Source organism: Leucopleurus acutus (assembly GCF_964270905.1).
Source record: "Leucopleurus acutus genome assembly, chromosome: 12".
Taxonomy (NCBI): Eukaryota; Metazoa; Chordata; class Mammalia; order Artiodactyla; family Delphinidae; genus Leucopleurus; species Leucopleurus acutus.
In genome coordinates this window covers 45816101-45842761 of record NC_139154.1, presented here as the reverse complement: position 1 = coordinate 45842761, position 26661 = coordinate 45816101, and the positions used below count along the sequence as shown (strand labels likewise).

Sequence of the window (26661 nt, the reverse complement as noted above, 5' to 3'; positions counted from 1 at the left end):
GGAAGTGGAAAGCCAGCGACACTGAATGCTGACGCTTGAGAGCAGACGGAGGGCTAAACCAGAGATTCCTAGCTTGGCTGCTCATTGGAATCACCTGGGGACCTTTAACAAGCTATTGATGCCTGAGTCCCGATTTAAATGGCCTGTGGTGGGGCCTGGGTGTGGGGATTTTTAAGAGCTCCTCAGGTGATTCTGATATGAAGCCAAGGTGGAGAAAAAGTCATGAAACTGAGTTAAGACTTGTTTCTGAGGGAAGCTTGGCAGGAGTTGGGGATTGATGGGATGCGTGGTCAGGTGGAAGGTCAGTTTGACTTCCAAGTTTGTATCTTGGTGACAGGGCGGAATCATGGTGCCACCAGCTACAGTAAAGAATCGGAGTTGGGGGAAGATGAGTTTAGTTTTGACTGCACAGTACCTGTGGGACATCCAGATAGAATTGTCCAGCTGGTAGTGAGATATAATTAAGATATACAGCATCGGATATACATCAGCTGGTGGCATGAATGCCTATTGATAGTTTTTGAGCCACTGAAAGTAAATGAGATGATTCAGGGAGAAAATAAGACCTTTGAGGGTATCAGCAGTTAAGGGTTGGGTAGTGAAAGGAACCCATGAAGACAAAACAAAGGTTCTGGGAAAATAAAGAGATTGTTGTGCTAATATTGCTACCATTTTTATAAAATAATGAAGTTCTAGCTATATAACCGTTGCTCATACCAGTAAAAAGAAAAGAGGAAAAGTGCTCTTTATTTTAAGATTTATTTTTTGTTTATTTAATTTATTTTTGGCTGTGTCAGGCCTTAGCTGCGGCATGCGGAATATTCGTTGAGGCATGCAGGACCTTTCGTTGTGGCGTGCAGGCTTCTCTCTAGTTGTGGGGTGCAGGCTCCAGGACGCGTGGGCTCCAGAGCACAATGGCTCTGTAGTTTGCGGTACACAGGCTCTCTAGTTGAGGTGCACGAGCTCAGTAGTTGTGGCACGTGGGCTTAGGTGCCCCGTGGCATGTGAGATCTTAGTTCCCTGACCAGGGGTTGAACCCTCATCCCCTGCATTGTAAGGCGGATTCTTTACCACTGGACCACCAGGGAAGTCCCAGTGCTCTTTATTGAGTACTTATTAGTCTAGGCACCTTTCTAAGGCCTCAAATGTATTACCTCATTACTATTTTCTTTTTACAGGCATGGAAATGAAAACACAGAGAAGTTAAGTAACTTGTTCAAGGTTACACAGATTGTCAGTGGTAGAGCTGGGTTCAAACCCAAGTGGTCCAACTCCAGAGTCCTTGCTCTTAACCTCTACACTAGGGTGCTAATATTGCCACCATTTTCATAATAAGGAAGTTCCTGCAGTACAACCACCACTTGAACCAATGAAAAGGCAAGAAGAAAAATCAGAAGAGATGAGGAGGCAAGGACTGAATTTAACAGACAAGGATAAGAATCTCTAAGAATAACATCTAGAAGGATAAAGCTGAACATAATCACTTTTTTGGTAACAGCTCTATTGAGATATAATTTACATTCCATACAGTTCCCCCAACTGTACCAATTCAGTGGTATATTCACAGAGTTATGCAACCATTACCACAATCAATTATAGGACATTTTCATCACCTCAAAAGGAAACCCAGAACGCATTAGTTATCACCCTCGCATCTTCCTGTGTACCCTGCCTGCCCTGCAGCCACAGCTAATCTGTGTTCTGGCTCCATATATTTGCCTACTCTGGACATATATAAATGGAACCATAAAGTGTGTGGGGTTTTTGTGATTGGCTTATTTCACTTAGCATAATCTTTTCAAGGTACATAATGCTGTAGCACATAGCGGTATTGCATTGCTTTTTATGGCCAAATAATATTCCATTGTTTAGATATACCACATTTTATTTATCCATGTTAATTGATGGACATTTGGGTGTTTACTTTTTGGCTATTATGAATAATGCTGCTATGTACATTTGCGTACAAGTTTTTGCATGGACATACATCATCATCTTTCTTGGGTATATACCTAGGAGTGAAATTGCTGGGTCAAATGGTTTGACTTTTGGGGGAACTGCCAGACTTTTCCAAAGTGGCTGTACCATTTTATATTCCCACCAGTGTTTCTCCACATTTTCACTGACGCTTGTTATTATTTGGCGTTTTATTAAAGCCTTCCTTGTAGGTATGAAGTGACATCTCATGGTTTTGAATTGCACCTCCTTCATGACTAATGATGTTGAGCATCTTTTCATGTGCTCGTTGGCCATGTGTGTGTCTTCTTTGGAGAAATGTGTGTTCAGATGCTTTGCCCATTATTTATTTATTTATTTATCTATCTATTTATTTTTGGCTGCATTGAGTCTTCGTTGCCGTGCACGGGCGTTCTCTAGTTGCGGTGAGTGGGGGCTACTCGTTGCAGTATGCAGGCTTCTCATTGTGGTGGCTTCTCTTGTTGCAGAGGACGGGCTCTCGGCGTGCGGGCTTTAGTAGTCGTGGCTTGTGGGCTCTAGAGCACAGGCTCAGTAGTTGCGGCGCGTGGGCTTAGTTGCTCCACGGCATGTGGGATCTTCCCGGACCAGGGCTCGAGCCCATGTCCCCTGCACTGGCAGGTGGATTCTTAACCACTGCACCACCAGGGAAGTCCCCTTTGCCCATTTTTAAACTGAGTAAATTATCTTCATAATCGCTTTTAAAACTTTATTTTAAACGAGAACAACAAATTATGAAAGATGTGCTTAAGAGAAATGTCTTAATGCTGTTGTCAAAGGCAGAATCACTTAGAGTGATAAAATCAAAGAGTGATAAAATGAGTGGAATGGGGAGTGTAGTGGGAGGGCTGCTTTGGATCGTGACTCTGAGCTCACCCCTAGGAGCCTCAGCCTCACCTGTGTAATGAAGATAGTAATACCTGTATTACAGATGAGACTTAAGGGATTTATGAAACACCAGTTCAGTGTCTAACACAGAGATACTAGAAATTACAGTTAACATTTACCAAGCATTTGCTGTGTCCTAAGTGATGGACTAAACATTTTGGGTGTATGTCTGGGTTAGTAAGTGATGGAGTTAAAACCTGAGTCAGCATCTGACTCCAAAGCTGGTGCTCTTAGCCACTTCTCACTAACTTGGAGTTGCTGTTACTTCAGATCACAAAGTTAGAACAATCATCATTAAATTCCAAGATATAGGTGAGAAGACAGTAAAGAGAATTAACTAATTCATTCTTTAAATGAATCCAGGCTGGTGAAGTTACGTTTCAAGGTACTGGGAGGACCTGCTACTGGGATCCCTGTGTCCAGTGGTCATCTGTTAACCACCACGAAGTCAGAGTCAGGCAGTGCTATAGAATTAGTGTGTCCTAGACTCAGCAGTTTGGGCATAGTATTATGTAGTCATAAACAAGTTGGAAAATATGGGTTGTATAATCATACCATTGGGTAAAGTAGAGGTGTAGCAGTCTGGTTAGTAATACCAAGAAAAAAACATATGTGCATATGAAAGCCCTGTTGCCCCAGGTCAGTACTGTGGTAATGCGCGTACTGATACAGAGCACTGAAGGGTACAGTCTATTTGAAATTAGCTGTTAGATACAAGTTGTTAATTGCATATGCGACCAAGTAGAAGGGTATGTAAAGGGACCAATTATGTTACATAGACATAAAAAAGAGTTAAAGGCGAATAAGGGCCCTGTTGGTTTTCAGTGCTTTGGGCTCTTTGGCATTCCAAGTATTTATACTAAAACTTTTTTTCCTCTAGAATTCAGTTCAACAAGCATAAGACCAGGTTAGGTTTGTACACGCTGTTGTCAGAGTTTCACCTCAAATAGGATTGCAGTGTAAGCATCATTTAAAGTGGCCTGGCATTTCAAAGTGTAAGACTTGAACCAAGAGACCTAGATTTAGGTATTTAGTAGCTCTGAATTCTACAGTAAGTTACTTAACCACCAAAGCCTCAGATTCTCCATGTATTTATACAGTAGGAGTCAAAGTTATATTTGTTAGAGAATTGATCAGAGGTTGTAAATTGTGACACACATGTTGGTTATTAGTATTGTTAAAACGAAGTTCTGTGCGGGGTAAACATGAAGAAACTACTGTTTCGTGACATCTCTTCGTAATATTCTATATTCTGAATAGCACATTAATAGTTGAGTCAGCGATACAGGGTCAAGTCTGGCAGACTAGAAGGTGATGCAAAAATCAGCTTGAATTAATTGCTTTCTGAGGCCAAAATCTGCACTTTTGTCTTCTGGTGGGGGGGGGGGGTCTTTGCTGTCTTTAGGCTTATAACATTTTACCGTAGATTCAAAAATAAAAATAAAAAATTGTGTTTTTTTGATAAATGCAAATCCACTTGCATTTATCAACAGAGCTGCTTTTGTAAGTTCTAGAATGTGTCTGTTTTCTGATAGTCAAATATTTTGCTTTCTGATGGTCTGCGGCATTAGAATCACACAAACAGGCCAATTTTATAACACAAATAGCCCTTTTTGTGCTTAAACAAGCAACCTAACACCTGATGACATAGAACTTAACAGGCATCAAAAAAGACACAAAAACTTGTTCAAGAATTATTTAAATTTCCAAAAGCGAAACCACAAATATGTATGGCTTCATGGTGCCACCTGGTACACAGTTTGCACTCAGTAAATATTTGCCAAGCAGATAAAAGGCTATTCTCTTACGAAACAAGATACCCAGTAATTTCCAGCGCCCTGATAAGACTTGAGTATTAAAGGCAGCCTTCAGAAAGTGCATGCAGTTGAGTTGTCTGGATTTACTGTTAAAATCTCATCTTTTCACTGAGCTTAAACACAGTGAGACTGAAAACCATTATGTGATACTCTGGCTCTTAATTTTGGGCACACAGAGAATAGCATTGTTCAGAGGCGTTGGTCTCCTCAGAATGGGCAAGGACTATTCTGGGACTTTATGACATAATCTGAACAAGCCCTCTTTGTAGCAGTCATCACAAATTGCCTTTTGTCCTTCACTTTTTGGAATCTTCGCAGATCTTTCTCCTCCTTTCTAAGCTCTCTTGTTTGCTTGCTTGCACTGTAATTTAGAACGGTGGTTCCCAGCTGTAGTGGGACACAGTTTTCATAACCATTATTCATTATGCATGTTTTGTCTCTCAGTCTCCACATCCTAAACACAAATGTCGGGGGTCTTGTGGCCCAGCCTACTGCTAATTATTCCTCTGGGAACTTTGACCTGGTAGTAGCCATGATCTCTCATTTTTCCTACTTTCCCATTCTTCCTGTCTGCCAGAAAGAACTTCCCAGGAAGTTTTCATCATTCTCTCTGACTGCTTATAGTTAATATCAATGTACTATGTCAGAGTGTATCTTCATATCACATTCGGTAAATACTTGTTGAAAACCTATTATGTGTCAGGCACGGGGGACATAGCAGATTATAAAATGGACAAAAATTCCTGCCCTCTTGGAGCTGACATTTGAGTAGGGTAAGACAGAAAACAAACAAAACAAATAAGTGTGTAGTATCTTAGAAAAATAAAGCAGGTTAGGGAAAGGGAGTACTGGGTGGGGAGAGGTGGATCCAGAGGGATTTCAATTTTAAACAGGTTACTCAGATAAAGCTTCTCTGAAATGGTGACATGTGAGCCAAGACTTGAAAGATGTGATGACTATCTGGAGGAAGCCATGTGGATACCTGGAAGATCATTCTAGGCAGAGGGAACAGCACATGCAAAGAGCATGCCCGTAATGCTTGAGGAACAGCACAGAGGCCGGTGTGGCTGGAACGAGGGAGGAGCAAGAGGACGAGGAAATGAGGACAGAGAGGTATCTGCGGAGATGGGGGAGGCCGTTTAGGTTCTTGTGGGCTGATTGTAAGAAATTTGGCTTTTGCTCAGAGTGAGAAGGACCCATTGAAGGGTTTTGATCAAAGGAGTGACATGATCTGCTGTGTTTTAATAGGATAGCTCTGGCTTGCTATATTAATCTGGAGGTTGGGGGGCAGGGGTCAGAGCAAAGAGACCTGTTAGGAGGTTCGTTCAGCAATCCAGGCAAAAGATGGCAGTGGCTTGGATCAGAATGACAGTGGTGGATGAGGTAAGAAGTGGTCAGATTATGGACCACTATTATCTCTTTTGAAGATAGAGCCACAGGTGGGTTGAATGTGAGGTGTAAGAAGAAGGAAAGTGTCACTCCACCTGTTGTGTTAGTTTCAGGTGTACAGTAAAGTGAATCAGTTATACATATACATATATCCACTTTCTCTTAAAATTCTTTTCTCATATAGGCCATTACAGAGTATTGAGTAGAGTTCCCTGTGCTATACAGCAGGTTCTTATTGTTATCTATTTTATATATAGTAGCGTGTATATGTCAATCCCAATCTCCCAATTTATCAGGGAGGTAATTCTATCAGTTTTTCATTTCACACTTTGAGGCTCTCCCATTAGTTGCAAATAAGAGTTATTATATTTCCATGAGGTTTTGTGATGTCATCTTATACAGATCCTTGGAAGCCTAGTTTGTCTGTTGCTAATGAATCCTCCCCCACTGCTCTTTTATATTTTGCGTTCGTATAGTTTTTTGCAGCCCTTTACTTTTTTTCTTTTAGGTCTTTATTTATTTATTTATTTGGCTGCGTTGGGTCTTAGTTGAGGCACATGGGATCTTTGTTGCAGCACGCGGGATCTTTTTTTTTTGTTGCAGCATGTGGGCTCTTCACTGCGGTGCATGGGCTTCTTCCTAGTCGTGGTGTGGGGGCCCTAGAGCACGCGGGCTCAGTACTTGCGCTTCACGGGCTTTCTAGTTGTGGAATGCAGGCTCCAGAGTGCACAGGCTCAGGAGTTGCAGCACGTGGGCTCTCTAGTTGTGGCACTCAGGCTCTAGAGCGCACAGGCTTAGTTCCCCTATGACATGTGGGATCTCAGTTCCCTGACCAGGGATTGAACCCGCATCCCCTACATTGGAAGATGGACTCTTAAGCACTGAATCACCAGGGAAGTCCGCAGCCCTTTACTTCTAACATTTCTGTAACTTTACGTTTCTGGTGTTTTGTAAATAGCATCTAGCTGAATTCTTTTGTCCAATCTAGAGTCTCTCTTTTAACTGACAGATTTAGCCACTTATATTTATTAGAACTATTTTATACTTTTATTTATATCTATCTTATTTGACATTTTATATTTACCATGCATTTTCTTTGCTTCTTTTTTAAAAATTAACATTGAATTTATCCCACCAACTTATTTATTATTATTGTTATTTTTACTGTCAATAATTTTTTTCACATAATTACTGGTATTTTTGCTCACCATTCCTTTTTCTTACTTTTTTTTCTACCACTCCTTACATCTCTGTTTTTCCTTTTCAAAGTACATTTTTTTTAATGGTTCCTTTAGTCAAATCTGCTAGTGGTAAATGCTGTCAAACTTTGCCTGAAAATGCCTTTATTTCTCCCTCTTCCATGAACAATAGTGTAATTAGAATTCTAGTTTGACAGTTATTTTTTCTCAACACTGCCTATTGTTGGGTTGAGTTGTGTGCAGCCAGTCTGGATTGCTGTTCCTGTATAGTTATTCTGCTCTTTCTTTCTTACTATTTCAACAAATTTTTTCTTCCTTGGTGTTTTACAGTCTAGGTATGGGTTTATTTTTATTTTTTTCCCTAATCAGGAATCATTTTTCCTCCTGAATCTGTGGAGTTATATCTTTCATCAACTCTAGAAAATTCTCAGCCATTATAATCTCAGTTATTACCCCTTCCCTTTCTTTCTGTTCTCCCCTCCTAGACTCCCATTAGATGTATGTTGGGCCTTGCCATTCCATCCTCTGTATCTTTTAGCTTTCATTTTATGTTTTCCATCTTTCTGTCTTTCTGAGCTGCATTCTAAGTAATTTCTTCAGCTCTGTTTTCAGATTTACTAATTGTTTCCTCCAGTGTGTTTGATCTGCTGCCTCATCTATTAATTTATTATTTCCTTGATAATATTTACCTTTTTATTTGTTTCTGTTTCAAATCTTCCTGTTGGGTTTTTAAGACTCTAATTAGGGTTTCAAATCCTTCATATATGTCTCAAGCTATTTTAAACATATATATTTTACATCTCCTTTTGCTCTAATCAGTTTTTTATGAATGGTGGATTGTTCCTTGTTTTTTGTAATTTTTTACTTTGAACTCATCTTTAGCGAGACTTAGTTTTTCTCTGTAAATCCTGTGGAACCAAGGTTGTGAGAGTGACCCTCCAGACCAGTTGTACATTTTCTTTGGCCAAGCACCCTGAAGTTATCACCAGCCAGGGACCAATTTTTGTGTTAATTCATCAGTTGCGGAATTCTTGAACTCCAAATTTATGTGAGATGCAGCCCCAGCATTTCTGTTCTTTACCCAGCAGGGACTAAATGCTTTCTTGGCATCTCACCATTCTGGCAGGAGGACTCTTTCCCTAGTCCACCCTGTAGTCTTCAGTCTCCTCTCATTAGCCAAGCCCAGGCAGAAGTCAGCTAAGAAAAGAGCTTACAAAAGTAGCCTTAGAGGTTGGCCTCCTTGCAGTATGGAGCAGAGCAGGGGAAAGGTGAGAAATGGGTCTGGGGACAACACAATAGTCTTCTACTCAACAAATATTTCCTGACCTCGGTGGTCAAAACATTGCTAAGTGTGATATTATGGACTATGTTAGACACAGTCCCTAACCTCCACTGGGAGAGAAGGACATAGTAACTATATACAGAAGAACTACAATACACATTACATTGTGGGAAGTATTTAAAATATAGATGCAAGCCAGTACCATGAAAACACGAAGGAGAGGCAGTCTGGGGACGGGGATGGGGATGGTTTCCCCAGAGTAGGATCATGTGAGCTGCACCCTGAAGGGGTAGTGAGATGGCTTCTGTGCAGAGAAGGGCCATGGACAGAGGCAACAACAGGAGTGGAAACAGCCAGGCCGTGGACAGTTAGTACAGCACATCATGAGGACCGAGCCCAGGCCAGGGTGGGTAGAAGGTGGACTGCATGGTCAGAGGCAGGCTGCTGCTGCATTACGGAGACTCTGGAGCCCTGTGCTCCCCCCGAGCTAGGACTTCATTCTGCAAAAAACAGAAGTCATTGAACATTCTGTCAGGAAAAGAACATGATAAAAAATGTAGAGGCTGGCTTGAGCTGTTCAATATAAATATAATGTAAGTCACAAATACAAGCCCATATGTAATTTAAAATTTTCCAGCAGCTACATTTTAAAAAGTAAAAAGAAACAGATGGAATTAATTTTAATAATTATTTTTACTTAACCCAGCCTTATCCAAAATATTATCATTTCAAGGTGTAATCGGTATAATTTTTGTACTGATGCATTATTTTACATTCTAGGATGTTTCTACTGGGTCTTTGAAATCCGATGTATATTTTACACTTACAGCTCTTCTCTGTTTGGACTGGCCGTGGTTCAGGTGCTCAGTAGTCACATGTCGCTAATGGCTGCTGTATTGGACAGTGCAGGTGTAGAGGATGGCAGAGGGGTGTATTCTATCCACAAACCCTAATTCCTCAGTTCACAAAAGATTCACTCCTCTCAAAACAGAGGGTTCTATGGTCAAATAAGTGTTGGGAACTCTGGGTTCACTCAAATTAAATGTTTCTTTAGAGCAGGGTTGCTCAGAGCATAGTATGCGGATGTGCCTTGTGACCCTGGCAGAGAAATGCAAAGCCAGATTCGTTTGACCTTGCAGGTCATGAATGCCAGGAACACATTATAGTATTTGCTGCATTGGGGGGACCAGAGGGTCTGGAGGCAGGCAGAGGCAGAAATGCAGAAGGAAACACCAGGAAGAAGAGAGTGACAGAGGCTGAGGGAGAGACTCGAGTGTTGGAAGCAGCAGCTCATCACAGGTGTCAGGGCTCTGGGCAGGTGCAGGAGGACGCCAGCTCCCAAGGGGGTCTCTGCATTTGGCGATGCTCAAGGTCATCATTACCTTCACAAGAGCAGTGTCAGTGGAGTGGTGGGAGAGAAACCAGAGTATCTTAAGTTGGAGAAGTGACAGAGAGAGCTGTGGGCAGGGGGAATGAGTGTCAGACCCCTCTACTGTCAGACATTTGGCAGTGAGACTAGAGACAGGTGTTTGTGGAGGGAGCAGGGTTGCAGGAAGGGTGCTTGTTTGTTTTACATATTGTGGTAGGAGGGACACATAACCATGTTCATGGACTAGAGGGACCAGTGATGACTGAAGATGGAAGTGTGAAGGGCAGGGAAGTGTCCTGCAGGAGGGGGCGGGTTAGGGATGCTGGCTTTAGAAGAAGTAGGATCCCCTCACCCCCTGACACGGGAAGGAAGTACAGGGATGAGTGAGCAGGAAGATGGGGCTGGAAGTAGAAGGGGCATCATGCCTTTATTTTTTTTCCCCTGATGTCAGAGGTGAGAGCATCTGAAAGTGGGGATAGGGGTCAGGTTGGAAACTTGGAGAATAAAAATTTAAGAACCATTGTAATGAAATGCAGAGGTGTCAGCTAGGGTTGGAGTACAAGGATGGTCCCACATTCATCCTGATGAAGCTAATGTCGTGTACGTCCCAGCCTCAGAAACGATAAACTACCTGAGACTTTTCCTATTATCCCAAGATACTGAATAGATAGGCCAATACTTGTGGGTTTTAACATCAATCATCGATTCCCAAAGTGTGATATCCCGGTGGTGCACAACACAATGGCCCACAAAATAGTGCCCAGGAGGACTCGAATTATTTTAATAGTTATATGTTTATGGTAGTTACTATTAGAAGAAACATAACCATCACATCAAACCCATGATTTCATAGACATTTAGCTCAAACATGAAAAAAAATATTACATAAATAATAGTAGAGATACTATGTGGATGTGGCCGAATGTGAAGGACCGAGATTTGTAAACCACTAGCAAAGAGCTAGGGCAACCTTAGGGACTGCTGCGATTGCCCCACCAGCGTCAGCTGGATGGCCACGTGGTCAGCAACATTCCCCATCAGGCGTCGGCCTCGGCATCCAGCCGCCTGGCTGCACTCAGCCGGGTCAGGCAGGGGCCTGTGTTAGCCTTGCTCATCCCTAGCTCTCGCTCATTCCTGCAGGTCTCCTTGGCAGAACAGGATGGAACACAGTCCCCAGAAAAGCTGGATAAGTCTGAACACGAGGGGCACTGCGATTTCATCTTGGTAGCACCAAACGTGACTTTTGCCTTATTCAATTTTTGTTTGACTGTGGGAGTAATTTTTTTTAAAGCTGTCGGCAGCATGTGCAGAAAATAGAACAGTTGTCTTCGTGAGGATTCTCTGAAAGCCCAAATCTATACAAAATACATAAAAAATCAAAAACAGTCACGAAGAGAAGCCCCCACTTAAAAGGCCAGTCTGATCCTGGCGTTTTCCGCCTCTGTGGCTCTGTGCCTTTGTCCCCGTGCAGGGCGTCTGCCTCGGTCCGAACACTGCGGGCTGCGGAGGCCCCGCAGGGCCAGCCCTGCTCCTGTGTCCTCTGCTCCCCAGACCTTCGTGTTGCCTCCCCATCTCTCCCGCTTCGGACGTGCACTGCTACCGCCTCATGTTGTCCCTTGCTGGCACCTACCTGCTTTTTCTTTTTGCCTGAGGAAGGGCTTTCTGAGGCGTTTCCCCTCCCACTGGGCCTTCGGCAGGCCCTCAGCTTCTTATTGAATGACTCTGGGTTAACGTCACTTCCCAGTGTGACAGTGAGCTCAGCTCCCATGTGCCTGTACATTGATCCGAAGTGACTATGGTACCTCTCACTCTGATGCCATGCGAGATGGCTGGGGACTGCCCTCAAAGCCCCCGTGGCTGCAGTGTACCCCAAACCACCAGTTCTTTGTTCCAGTGGGTTAAGACAGTGCTCTTGCTGGGAACTGCTGGGCCCTGGAGACTTCAGGTTTCCTAACTGAGCACTTAACTTTGAGAAATCTAGAGAAGTGTTTCTCAAACATTTTTTAGACAGTGGCTCACAGTAAGAAATACATCTTACATCCTCAAATACATACCTAACTAAAAATTTTCACAGTACAATACTGACAGATCCTGTGCACGTGGTAGTTATTTATTTTGTTTTGTTTTTGTTTTAAAAAATCGATAGAATGGCCCACCAATAGCTCACGACCTGCAGTTTGGAAAACACTGGACTCCAGCATTTGAGTCACTTAATCATTACAGTGCTTTGAAAATGTCTCAGGATAGTGAGAATAGCACAGATTCTTCACAGGGCTCCCTCCGCACAGTTCTGGTTTCTTTGAGGCCATTTCTGAAAATCCTTCATTCTGTCATTACTTATTTGGAAAAGAAATTGGGACCATACCGAGCATTGCAGGCGTTGCAACCAGTTACAGGTGTTGCTAATTTGCGGCTCTGGCGCTCTGGAGTGGCCGGTGGTTAATCCCGCTTCCGCAGGTGTGCGCTGTTCGCCCAAGTCCCAGGGCCCTTTGGCAGGCCACGTGGTTCTTTCCCGGCAACACTTGCAAACCCCGTGTATCTGACGGTTCATGTCTGTTTTCTCCGAAGAAGATAAAATAATATTTTGAAACTCTAGCCTGCTTTTCCACAGGGTGTGCAGATCTCCAAACCCTGGACACCATGCAGCCAGTGGAGAGGAAAAGGCAGGGCTACATCCATGAGCTGATGGAGACTGAGGAGCGGTACGTGGATGACCTTCAGCTCGTCGTGGAGGTGAGGGCGCCGCGGGCGCCGCCGGTTGCTCAGGGGGTGGGGCCTCGTAGTGAGGTATCACCTTTGACGAGTGAATTCTCAGGCAGTGACGGGAGTGCTCACACCCTCAGAATGCTTCCTCTGACCCTTGGAGAGGCCTTGAAGATCTCAAGTCGGCTCTTTCTCCAGATTAGGTAATTCAGAGTGAAGAGAGAGAGAAAAGGCACTCAGTGCCTCAGTCGGATGTGGTAGAGGCCCCATCAGGAAAGACCAGGGCACGGAGTCGGTGGGAAGGCTCTCCAGCAAATGTATCTGCCTCAGACTTTTCTCTGACGATGTCTGCACCGCTCTTCTGGCACCTGACGCTTTCATAAAGTTTAATGATTTCCAGAGGAATTGTGAGGCAGTGGGGGTGTTCACCTAACCTTTATGTCAGTTTGGAAAACCAAACAGTGTAGTGTAAAATAGCTCCCAAATCTCATATATTTACTGTGTTGTGACTATTAATGTTGCCAGCGACCCCGAAGCAGACAACGGCCGTTAGAGTGGCACTTTTAAATGGTTCGCGTTTGAGCAAAGTAAGATTTTATACTTCTATTATGCTTTTGTTTCCATGGCTTTCAGTTCCCACAAAAATTTGTCAAGGCCCTCAGATGAGACCAGTTTAAAAAAAAAAACTTACAGAGAACAGGTATCCCCACTCAGGCCCAACAGGTGCACTGTTTATGTGGTCGTGACCTTGAGAACACAGGGTGCAGAAGCTGAGTCCTGCATCTGCCCCAGCAAGGCCTTTCCCTGATTCATTCTCTCCCCTGAATTCGGGCTGGGATCTCAGACATGGCACACTTGCTCCTCTCAGACGTTCACTGTCCTGCACTTCTCGGTTGATAACGTCTATCTTCCCCCAGGCTGTGAGCTCCTGAGGGCAGAGACTGCGTGTCCTTCGTCCTACACCCCAAACGTAGCCTGGCCCTTTACAGGCCTTCCCAACAGGACTGGATTTATGTGTGGCTAGGTGTGTTTATGTCTGTCTGCACTTCTCTCACCAGGATGGATGGCCTGTAAGAAAAGCCCATCTTTTTGATTAACCCCTACAAGTGTCAGCCCTGCTGCCGGTCAGATTCCAGTCCTAAGTGGTTGTAAATGGGTGTGGAGAACCGCCCTGACTAGCACAGAAGGTGAACGGGGGCCAGGTGCTCTCCCCATCTCAGGCCAGCCTCTTAACCACGTGGGCTTGGTTATTCTCACTCAGCGCACCTCACAAGACACTCTGAGGGGTGAGGCATCATGTTGGGGTCAGGGGGTTAGGGGAAAAAGCACTGCCCACAGGCAAGGGCTTCTCATTACCGTTGCCGTGGAGGGCCCCAGAGGACCCAGCCATCTCATGCTCTGCTTACCTCGCTGAGGCTGGCACAAAGCAGGCAGATAGAACGAATAAACAGTAACCTAAATTAATCAGCGAGTGAAAGAGCCGACATCAGACGCTTTCCCTGTCCTCCAGGAGCAGCCTCAGAGCAGGTCGACCTTGTTTCCAGGGCTCTCTCTCACAGGGGTGTCCAGACATCTTCAGTCTGATTCTGGAACCGTAGAGGTTTAGAGACGTTAGTTCATAGCACTTTTATCTGAGTTCTCTGAATCCAGGTTCAATTCAGTGCAGTAAGTAAACATTAATTTAGAACAGTTTCAGTGGAGGGCAATGTCATGTGTATTTTGGAGAGATTTCACGTGAGAAGAGTTGTCTCAGATGACTTCACCATTTCCTTAAGGCTTTTAAAGTCATTCCCTAGTTGTTTAGTGGAAACTTGAACTTAGAATCAAAAAGTTGTTTTAGTTCTGGCTCCTCCACGTTCTAGCTTTGTGACCTTGAGCAAATTACTCTCTCAGCTTTTATTTCTTCGTGGGTCAATTGGGAATAATAATACCTGACTCAGCATGACCTACATCATCTATGAAGTTAATTGAGAAACCCACACACACACACGTGTGCATGTACGCACACACAAGCATATGCATGTATGTGCATATCAGAACTTTGTGAAACCTTAAGTGCTACGGATTACCAAAGTGTTATCATTTAACCCCTGAAATCCACATGTGCTTGGTGGCCAGTCTTGAGGATAGGATAAGGCATCACTCTTTCTTCTGGTGCACTTCTCACAAACTGCTTCCAGACCCCTGAGGTGCTCAGCCTGACAACGGTCATGCTCCCTCAGTTCTGCAGGCTCTTCCAGTGTGTGGGTGCTTTATGCCCATGGTTTATTTAACCTGTGTAACACCCTGAGGAGGTAGGTATGAGAATCTCCTCTCCTTGATGAGACTGCTGGATTCAGTCCTTAAAATCAGCCCTGATAGGAGACGACATAGCAAAAAGTAGGGAAATTTTGCAATTTAAAATTTAACAGTCACAATATGTTTATTTAAAAGTGCCATGATCTTCCTAGTTTAGTGTATGAAGATAATGTTTTGTTTTGTTTTTTGCGGTACGCGGGCCTCTCACTGCTGTGGCCTCTCCCGTTGCGGGGCACAGGCTCCAGACGCGCAGGCTCAGCGGCCATGGCTCACGGGCCCAGCCGCTCCGCCGCATGTGGGATCCTCCCGGACCGGGGCACGAACCCGTGTCCCCTGCATCGGCAGGCAGACTCTCAACCACTGGGCCACCCCGAAGATAATGTGTTATTTAGACCACACAGCCTGTGTACTGCACTTGAGCTGACTTCTTTCCCTTGTGTTCTGAATTTAGGTTTTTCAGAAACGAATGGCAGAACCAGGTTTTCTCACTGAAGGAGAAACGGCCTTGATCTTTGTTAACTGGAAGGAGCTCATCATGTCGAACACGAAGCTGCTGAAGTGAGTCGTGAGCATCACCTGTCGTTGTAGCAGACGCCCCCAGCCCCAGGGCTGAGACTCATACCTAACTCTCTGCAGCCGGGGCTGCTTAGCAAAGAACTTTCACTGTTTTCTATTCCCTTGGGCTTTTTTTAAAAAATATAAATTTATTTATTTTATTTTTGGCTGCGTTGGGTCTCGGTTGCTGCGCACGGGCTTTCTCTAGTTGCGGTGAGCAGGGGCTGCTCTTCATTGCGGTGCGCGGGCTTCTCATTGCAGTGGCTTCGCCTGCTGCAGAGCCTGGGCTCTAGGCGCGCGGGCTTCAGTAGTTGCGGTGCATGGGCTTAATAGTTGTGGCTCGCGGGCTCTAGAGCACAGGCTCAGTAGTTGTGGCGCGTGGGCTTAGTTGCTCCGTGGCATGTGGGATCTTCCCAGACCAGGGCTCAAACCCATGTCCCCTGCATTGGCAGGTGGATTCTTAACCACGTCACCACCAGGGAAGTCCCTCCCTCAGGCTTTTAATTTTATCATCATTTTATGAAATGCTCTCTAACTCTGAAATGCATAATTATTGAAGTAAAGAAATATAACAAAGAAAATATTTGATTAAGCAAAGGAAAAATTAAATCATTAAACAAACAATATATCAACATATGGTTCCAAAATATACTTGACTCTGCATCAGACAGAGTCAGGAGAGAAGCTGCAGCTCATGGCCTAGACATAACTGGCTGGTCTGGCACTCTCCTAAGTCCAGTGTGAAATTCCGTTGCCTGTGGTGATTTTCTGTCCCTTACGCCTGTGAGGACAGGCTCCTGTGGGCAGGCATGAGCAGTCCCAGCGCTTGCTGCCTCTCCGCCCTCCTTGGGGCTCAGCAGCTTTCTGGGAACGATGCCGCCTCCACACGTGGCCTCTGTGGGCTCCTGCTCCCTTTTTTCCCTTACAGAGGGTGGAAATTTTTTTCTTCTTGGTTCAACTGAAAACAAGTTAAAAAATTTTCAAAAGGAACTTTGCTAAGATACTAAGCTGAATCCAAAACAATTCCAAAGACCTAGGAACACCCAAGTGCACACACTTCATTTTCTTCTTCTTTCTGGCAGCTCACCCAGGTTGGCTGGGCGGGCAGGGCTTTAAGCCCTCGCTGCCTCCTCCTCCTGACTTTTCCCTCATGGTGCCAGAGCTTTTTAGGTAACTCACTGGTTGTCATTACCGTTAGTCTCGCAAGGTATTCATCCTTCATTTGCGAAGCACATTCAGTTAGAAATGGGAAGTGAGAGTGTGTGTTGGTTGCAGGGCCTTGCGAGTACGGAAGAAGACCGGGGGTGAGAAGATGCCCGTGCAGATGATTGGGGACATCCTGGCAGCTGAGCTGTCCCACATGCAGGCTTACATCCGGTTCTGCAGCTGTCAGCTGAATGGAGCAGCTCTTTTACAGCAGAAGACAGATGAACACGCAGACTTCAAAGAATTTTTAAAGGTAACTCCATTCTGGGAATGTAGGCAGGTCAGCCTTGTTCTGAGCCAGGAGGCAGGGGTGTATGGCGGCATGGTGGGGAATCTCAGCAGTGGAGAAGGCCACCTCCATCACCTTCCAAAGGAAACACAGATATGGCAAAGAATTTTCTGACTGCTTTGAGTTGCCTTTCATGTTGAATTGATTTTTCTTGGCACTGGGACCATGATTTTGCCCATCTTTAATAGCAGAGTGTTTTTTTAAGCCTACTTACATAAATCAGCTACTTTATACTCCAGAAAAGTCCAGAATGTCACTTTCTTAATTTTGTAAATTGTATTTATTTTATACCCATCTTATTCCAGAAGGAATATAAACTAGCTTACTTAAACGTATAAAATGCAACAAGATAAAATAAAATTTAAAGTAAGTGGATGGGGAGTTCCCTGGTGGTCCAGTGGTTAGGATTTGGTGCTTTCACTGCCGTGGCCCAGGTTCAATCCCTGATCGGGGAACAGAGATCCCACAAGCTGCATGGTGTGGCCAAAAAAAAAAGTGTATGAATAAAATGGGACAAAAGGAAATGAGAGTAGGAAAGAAAATGGTGACACCAGGAATTAGGATAATAAATAAAAAGCGCATCTGTGATCCTATATATATACAAGAAGTGTACGCAGCTGTCTTAAAACCTTCCAGAAACCAATGAGAAGACAGAAAACAATTGGTTCCATGATGCCATGGTCATAAATTAAAAACAAGCAGCTGGTAAGGAGAAGTAATGCTAGAACTGTACTCAGAAAGTACACTATGTGTATATTCACTGTATATAACATAATGAGTCGGCAACAACCTTACAGTGATACATCAATGAGCTTCATATGTCTGGTTATATCATAATAGAAAATCACATTTTGATAAGTCATTTTTATTGATGTTGTTCAGTAATAGAAATATTACTAAACATGTTAAAATGGTGAGGGAAATGAAAGAAAAATCTGTTTTCTTGGTTTTTTTGCATTTTTTTTTTGTTGTTGTTGTGAAATACTTTATATTGGGATATATTATACAGCCACAGTAGTACTTTATGGGAAAGTGCATAATTTTAATATTTTTATTATCAGAAAAGAATGGAAAAATCAGCATAAAATATAAGATATATAGGCAGAGGATAAAATTCTAAGAGGAAAATAGAGGAAGTAATAAAGATAAAAGCACAAATGATATCAATATGTCTGCAAACAAGTACAGTGAAAAGAACTGATAAAATATAACTCCACTAAATCTAATAGAAAAAGAGGAAAAAAAACACAAGTAAAAACAAGAATAGATACAAAGTTACTTCTTAAAAGTGTATGCAATTCAAAATATATGCTAATAAATATGAAAACATTAATAAAACTTGTAGTTTTCTATTAAAGTTTGAAAACTGATTTAATAAGAGTAGAACATCTAGAGAGAGTCAGGCTTGTGCCATCTTGCCCCCACCGTCTGTGCCCAGCCACCCTTTCCCTTTAGACACTCTCAGCCCCCCACCCGCCCCTTTCCAAGCATGTCCCGGGCCACCGCCGCCAAAACCGCACCATCTCTACCCGCACATTCTCCGTGCGGGACGTGCAGCCAGGTCTACAAGTATTCTTAGAGCAGAGATGAGCTATCTGGAATAAAGCCAGCAAGTGACCTGTCCATTTAAGCCACAGATGAATAATACTGCAGCCAGCCCAATGTCTGCTGCCACTTCAAGTAGTGGAAGAAGTACAGGGAAGTCTATAAGCTTTGCAGCAGAATTGCAGAGTACGATGTTTTTGCTTACAGATTAAAAACTTGAACATAGACCTGAAACCATAAAACTCCTATAAGGAAAAAAAAAAAAACTCCTTTAAGAAAACATAGGTGGTTTTCTCTAGGTGATTCTAGGAGGCCTTTTCATGAAATGGCAGTTTTGGTAGAAGATGTAGTACACACTCAGTTAATTTACATCCCATGTGGCTGACAGGGTCTTGGTGCTCTGGCCTGGTGTCAGGCCTGAGCCTCCAAGGTGGGAGAGCTGAGTTCAGCACATTGTACCACCAAAGACCTCTCAGCTCCATGTAATATCAATTGGTGAGAGCTCTCCCAGAGATCTTCATCTCAACACTAAGACCCAGCTCCACTTAACAGCCAGCAAGCTCCAGTGCTGGATGCTTCATGCCAAACAACTAGCAAGACAGGAACACAGCCCCACCCATTAGCAGAGAGGCTGCCTAAAATCATTCTAAGTTCACAGACACCGCAAAACACACTGCCACATGCAGCCCCATCCACCAGAAAGACAAGACTCAGCCCCACCCACCAGAACACAGGCACCAGTCCCCTCCATCAGGAAGCCTACACAAGCCACTGACCCAACCTCACCCACTGGGGGCAGACACCAAAAACAACAGGAACAACGAACCTGCAGCCTGTGAAAAGGAGACCCCAAACACTAAGTTAAGCAAAATGAGAAGACAGAGAAATATGCAGCAGACGAAGGAGCAAAGTAAAAGTCCACCAGACGAAACAAATGAAGAGGAAATAGGAAGTCTACCTGAAAAAGAATTCAGAGTAATGATAGTAAAGATGATCCAAAATCTTGGAAACAGAGAAAATACAAGAAACGTTTAAAAAGGACCTAGGAGAACTAAAGAGCAAACAAACAATGATGAACAATACAATAAGTGAAATTAAAAATTCTCTAGAAGGAATCAGTAGCTGAATAACTGAGGCTGTAGAACGGATAAGGGACCTGGAAGATAAAATAGTGGAAATAACTACCACAGAGCAGAATAAAGAAAAAAGAATGAAAAGAATTGAGGACAGTCTCAGAGACCTCTGGGACAACATTAAACGCACCAACATTCAAATTATAGGGGTCCCAGAAGAAGAAGAGAAAAAGAAAGGGTCTGAGAAAATATTTGAAGAGATTATAGTTGAAAACTTCCCTAACATGGGAAAGGAAATAGTCAAGTCCGGGAAGTGCAGAGTCCCATACAGGATAAATCCAAGGAGAAACATGCCAAGACACATATTAATCAAACTATCAAAACTTAAATACAAAGAAAAAATATTAAAAGCAGCAAGGGAAAAGCAACAAATAAAAAACAAGGGAATCCCCATAAGGTTAACAACTGATCTTTCAGCAGAAACTCTGCAAGCCAGAAGGGAGCGACAGGACATATTTAAAGTGATGAAAGGGAAAAACCTACAACCAAGATTACTCTATCCAGTAAGGATCTCATTCAGATTCGACGGAGAAATTAAAACCTTTACAGACAAGCAAAAGTTAAGAGAATTCAGCACCACCAAACCAGATTTACAACAAATGCTAAAGGAACTTCTCTAGGGAGGGAACACAAGAGAAGGAAAAAACCTACAAAAACAAACCCCAAACAATTAAGAAAATGGTAATAGGAACATACATATCGATAATGATGTTAAATGTAAATGGATTAAATGCTCCAACCAAAAGACGTAGACTGGCTGAATGGATACAAAAACAAGACCCATATATATGCTGTCTACAAGAGACCCACTTCAGACCTAGGGACGCATACAGACCGAAAGTCTGGGATGGAAAAAGATATTCCGTGCAAATGGAAATCAAAAGAAAGCTGGAGTAGCAGTTCTCATATCAGATAAAATAGACTTTAAAATAAAAACTATTACAAGAGACAAAGAAGGACACTACATAATGAACAAGGGATCAATCCAAGAAGAAGATACAATTGTACATATTTATGCACCCAAAATAGGAGCACCTCAATACATAAGGCAACTGCTAAAAGCCATAAAAGGGGAAATCGACAGTAACACAATAATAGTAGGGGATTTAACACCCCACTTTCACCAATGGACAGATCATCCAAAATGAAAATAAATAAGGAAACACAAACTTTAAATGACACATTAGACAAGATGGACTCAATTGATATTTATAGGACATTCCCTCCAAAAACAACAGAATACACATTTTTCTCAAGTGCTCATGGAACATTCTCCAGGATAGATCATATCTTGGGTCACAAATCAAGCCTTGGTAAATTTAAGAAAATTGAAATTGTATCAAGTATCTTTTCCAGCCACAACGCTATGAGACTAGATATCAATTACAGGGAAAAAAACTGTAAAAAATACAAATACATGGAGGCTAAACAATACGCTACTAAATAACCAAGAGATCACTGAAGAAATCAAAAACTACCTAGAAACACCGTCCTCAGGCTGACCATGGTGGACATTTTGAGGGCAGCTGATCCGCAACCTGTGTGCCCCGCACCACTTCCTGTGGAAGCTTGAGCCAGCTGTGTAGCTTTCTCCCTCTGTCTCATAACCATGTCCACCAATGAGAATTCTAATTCACCAGCTGCCCGCCTTAACAGATTCAAGAACAAGGGGAAAGACAGTACAGAAATGAGGCAGCACTGAATAGAGGTGAATGTGGAGTTCCGGAAAGCTAAGAAGTATGACCAGATGCTGAAAAGGAGAAACGTCAGCTCTTTTCCAGATGATGCTGCTTCTCCACTGCAGGAAAACCACAACAACCAGGGCACTGTAAATTGGTCTGTTGATGACATTGTCAAAGGCATAAATAGCAACAATTTGGAAAGCCAGCTCCAAGCTACTCAAGCTGCTACGAAACTGCTTTCTAGGTAAAAACAGCCCCCCACAGACAGCATAATCTGGGCTGGTTTGATTCCAAATGGGATTCCAGTCCCATTCAGTTTGAATCTGCTTGGGCCTCACTAACATTGCTTCCAGGGCATCAGAACAGACCAAGGCTGTGGTAGATGGAGGTGCTATCCCAGCATTCATTTCTCTGTTGGCATCTCCCCATGCTTACTTCAGTGAACAAGCTGTATGGGCTCTAGGAAACATTGCAGGTGATGGCTCAGTTTTCCGAGATTTGATTATCAAGTATGGTGCAGTTGACCCACTGTTGGCACTTTCGGCGGTTCCTGATACGTCGTTTTTAGCATGTGGTTACTTACATAATCTTACCTGGACACTTTCAAATCTTTGTCACAGCAAGAATCCTGCACACCCCCTTAGATGCTGTTGAGCAAATTCTTCCTACTTTAGTTCATCTCCTGCATCACGATGATCCAGAAGTTTTAGCTGATACCTGCTGGGCTATTTCCTACCTTACCAATGGTCCAAATGAATGGATTGAAATGGTTGTGAAAACTGGGGTTGTACCCCCACTTGTGAAGCTTTTAGGAGCTACTGAATTGCCAATTGTGATTCCCATGCTAAGAGCCATAGGGAATATTGTCACTGGGACAGATGAACAGACTCAGGTTGTAATGGATGCAGGAGCACTTGCCATCTTTCCCAGCCTGCTAACAAACTCCAAAACTAATATTCAGAAGGAAGCTATGTGGACAATATCAAACATCACGGCTGGCTGCCAGGACAAGATATAACGAGTTGTAAATCATGGATTAGTCCCATTCCTTGTTGGCATTCTTTCTAAGGCAGACTTTAAGACACAAAAGGAAGCTGTATGGGCTGTGACCAACTATACAAGTGGCGGAACAGTTGAGCAGATCGTATACCTTGTTCATTGTGGCATAATAGAACCATTGATGAACCTCCTAACTGCAAAAGGCAACAGAATTATTCTGGTTATCCTGGATGCCATTTCAAATATCTTTCAGGCTGCTGAGAAACTAGGTGAAACTGAGAAACTTAATATAATGATTGAAGAATGTGGAGGTTTGGACAAAACTGAAGCTCTACAAAACCATGAAAATGAGTCTGTGTACAAAGCTTCATTAAATTTGATTGAGAAGTATTTCTCTGTGGAAGAAGAGGAAGATCAAAATTGTGCCAGAAACTACCTCTGAAGGGTATACATTCCAAGTTCAGGATGGCACTGCTGGGACCTTCAGCTTTTAGATTGTACCTCTGAGGCATAAAGTTGTTTGTTGTGTACTATGTTTGGTAGAAGTTTCTCTTACTGTTTCTCTACTAAGAACTCTTTTTACATGTGGTTTGTTATTGTAGCACTTTTTACAAAGAAACTATGCTTGAACAGTTCCAAGCTGTACATACTGTATGAAGCTTCTCCTCTCAATGGGTTTCTTATTTCTATGTGGGATTTCATATCTTGCAGTGTCCTGTAAATAAAGATTAAATTCCACCCTTTTCTTTACTTCAAAAAAAAAAATTACCTAGAAACAAATGACAGTGAAAACTCGATGACCCAAAACCTATGGGATGCAGCAAAAGCAGTTCTAAGAGGGAAGTTTATAGCAATACAATCCTACCTCAAGAAAAAAGAAAAATCTCAAATGAACAACCTAACCTTACACCTAAGAAGAACAACAAAAAAATCCCAAAGTTAGCAGAAGGAAAGAAATCATAAAGCTCAGATCAGAAATCAATGAAAAAGAAATGAAGGAAACAGTAGCAAAGATCAATAAAACTAAAAGCTGGTTCTTTGGGAAGATAAACATAATTGATAAACCATTAGCCAGACTCATCAAGAAAAAAAGGAAGAAGACTCAAATCAACAGAATTAGAAATGAAAAAGGGGCTTCCCTGGTGGCGCAGTGGTTGAGAGTCCGCCTGCCGATGCAGGAGACACAGGTTCGTGCCCCGGTCCGGGAAGATCCCACATACCACGGAGCAGCTGGGCCCAGGAGCCATGGCCGCTGAGCCTGCGCGTCTGGAGCCTGTGCTCCGCAGCGGGAGAGGCCACAACTGTAAGAGGCCCGTGTACCGCAAAAAAAAAAAAAAAATGAAATTGAGCTATTTTGTGGTGAGATGGATGGACCTAGAGCCTGTCATACAGAGTGAAGTAAGTCAGAAAAACAAATACTGTATGCTAACACATAATATGGAATCTAAAAAAACAAAAATGGTTCTGACAAACCTAGGGGCAGGACAGGAATAAAGACACAGACGTAGATAATGGACTTGAGCACGTGGGAAGGGCAAGGGGAAGGGGAAGCTGGGACAAAGTGAGAGAGTGGCATGGACATATATACACTACCAAATGTAAAATAGATAGCTAGTGGGATGCAGCTGCATAGCACAGGGAGATCAGCTCTGTGCTTTGTGACCACCTAGAGGGGTGGGATAGGGAGGGTGGGAGGGAGACACAAGAGGGAGGAGACATGGGGATATATGTATACATATAGCTGATTCACTTTGTTATACAGCAGAAACTAACACAACATTGTAAAGTTAACTATACTCCAATAAAGATGTTAAAAAAAAAAAAAGAAAATCTGAAGATAATATTAAACAAGCGAAAAAACTGAGTAACCTATCCCAAAAAAGGAGATAGTTTCACTTGATGGATTTAATGGTGAATTCTTTACAACAATAAAGGAATAGATCATTCTATTTTATATAAACTGTTAACAGATCCCAGAAAAAAATAGAAAGCCTACCTAATTCATTATATAAGACAAAAGTGACTCTAATGCCAAGGCCCATTTTTGTATTTGTGTTTAATTACAAAAATGAAAAAAAAAGTTATAACCCAATATCTTTTATAAATATAGTTGTTAAAATCTTAATTAAAATAACAGTGAATAAAATTAAGCATTACATGAAAAGAAGAGTCTGTCATAACCAAATAGGATCAATTCCAAGAGGCAACACAGTTTCATGCTCAGAACAAGACAGCCTTCAGAACTGGACTGCTCGGGCTGAAATTCCAGCCCCATCATGGTCCACTGTGTGACCAGGGCAAGTTTCTTAACATTTGGTGCCTTAAGTCCCCTCATCTCTCACCTGGAGATAATCAGATAATACATTTAAAGTACTTTAGCACAGAGACCAGCACATAGTAAGCATTCAATAAATGCTCATTTTATTTATTTAGCTTATGATGATCTCAGGGATGTAAAAATGGTTCAGTATAAGGCACTGAGGACAGAACCCTTCAGTTGGTGGGAGGCAAGGTGTTGCCTAGAAATGAACTAGAAGAAACATAGAAAGAAACCAAGATCACAGAAACAAACATTAATCAGAATAATTACATAAATGTGGAATTATGAGTATATGTGAACATTTTAAAATAATAGTAGAATTAAATATAGGACATTTACCTTCTAAAGCGTAGTAAAAGATTTAAAATTTTTTCTAATAGTGATAAAAATAGGAATTAAAAAAATAGGATGTAAATAGGATGACAGTGTCACCACAATTGTAACAATAGCAAAAATAAAAAGTGTTTAGTCTCATAATGAAAGGCGTGGTGTTGATTACACTAAAAAGCAGATCTAACAAGCTGTGTTCTAAAATGTTACTTTTTAAAAAAACTCAAAATATAGAAATAAATACCATGAAGATGCTTATCTTAGAAACATATATATATATATATATATCTCTCCAAAAACAAAAGGAGGGGGTAATTTTAATATCCCATAGTGGAAAATGATTAGGTAAATTATAGTAAATGTATTATTTTTCAGTCATTAAAATGATCATACTAGAGTACTAGCTACTCTGTTAGGTCCTGTACTAGTCCTAGGAGTAGAAGCAAATAAATGTGGTCCTTGGCATCCTGGAGTTAACAGTCTGGGTGGGAGTTATAGAGACACCTCCTATGTGATGCCTCTACCTGTGTTACCCAGTCCAGATGTGGCACGATGATAAAGGAAGCCTCGGGGGCTTGAGAAGGATCACTGAAAAGGAGGGGAGGCATGAAGAAGGGGAGAGCCTGGACTGGAGGAGGCTAATCTGAGTCTTCAGAGATGAATATGAATTAGCCAAGTGAAGGAAGAGCAGAAAGGACATTGTGAGCCTGGCTCATAGCAGGTGCTCAGTAAATGTATTGTTATGAATGAAGCAGCGTGATGAGCAGGCAGAGATGGGGGAGATCAAGAGCTACTTAGAAGACAGACTGGCATCAGTGGTAACTCCTAGGTATGTGCGGGGGAAGGTGAGTGGGTGAAGAATGGTGCTACCAACTCTGATAGGAATAGGGGTAGAAGAGGATGCTCTTATGAGGGAAGACGAGGACTTCACTTGGGGGTATGCTGAGGTATTGAGGTGCCTTTGGGACATCCAGGTGAGATGGAGAGTAATTTGGCAAGTGTAGAGCTCCACAGCTGGTCTGGTCACACTGTGGGGCTCAGTCGTGTGGGATCTTGGGCAGAGGAGAGGAAAGGAGTGAGGAAGACTGAGAGGGTCAGTGGGCTGGGAAGACAGTCTGGTTCCGGAAGCAATGGGAGGGAGGGATCGCACAGGCTGTCAGACGCACCTAAGAAAGAACTGAAAGCATCCACTGGCTTTGGCGCATGAAGTGGGATATTCCTGCTGTTAACCTGAAACGTATCATTTTGGATCCTGAGTTTTTAAAAGAAGTTAGAAATCTAAAAGGTGGTCAAAGTCAGGAGAATAGCCAATGTTTCCTTGTTTTCCTTAGGCTATGATTTCCTCACAAGCCTCTCAATTATTTTGCAGAGGCTGGCATCTGACCCTCGATGTAAAGGAATGCCCCTTTCCAGCTTCCTGCTGAAGCCCATGCAGAGGATCACCCGCTACCCCCTCCTCATCAGAAGTGTAAGTGCCCGGCTGGGAGAAGCAGGACCCTTTGAGGTTCACAGAGGCTGATAGGGAGCCTCCAGATACACCAGCCACCCACCACATGGTCCGACTCCACTGTCTGGTGGACCAGGCACTGTGTGTGTGTGCGCGCACACGCCCATGGACACACATGCAGTCTGAAGGGATAAATCCTTGAAGTGGGCAAATAAAAGAGGTATCCATAGTCATTT

General features: G+C 42.9%; 1 protein-coding gene and 1 pseudogene across 3 annotated transcripts in view; both read left to right on the top strand.

Annotated features, from left to right (window-relative positions):
* ITSN2 (intersectin 2) overlaps positions 1-26661 on the top strand; it is a 159671-nt gene that overhangs the window by 125210 nt on the left and 7800 nt on the right. For both annotated transcript variants that reach the window (XM_082852152.1, XM_082852150.1), the window contains exons 29-32: positions 12530-12651; positions 15371-15477; positions 16750-16933; positions 26348-26446. In XM_082852152.1, the coding sequence (XP_082708278.1) occupies positions 12530-12651; positions 15371-15477; positions 16750-16933; positions 26348-26446 (512 nt within the window). The remainder of the gene's footprint in view (positions 1-12529; positions 12652-15370; positions 15478-16749; positions 16934-26347; positions 26447-26661) is intronic.
* Positions 21257-22822, top strand: LOC309969734 (importin subunit alpha-1-like; annotated as a pseudogene). Its single transcript has one exon. The product of its transcript is annotated as an importin subunit alpha-1-like (transcript).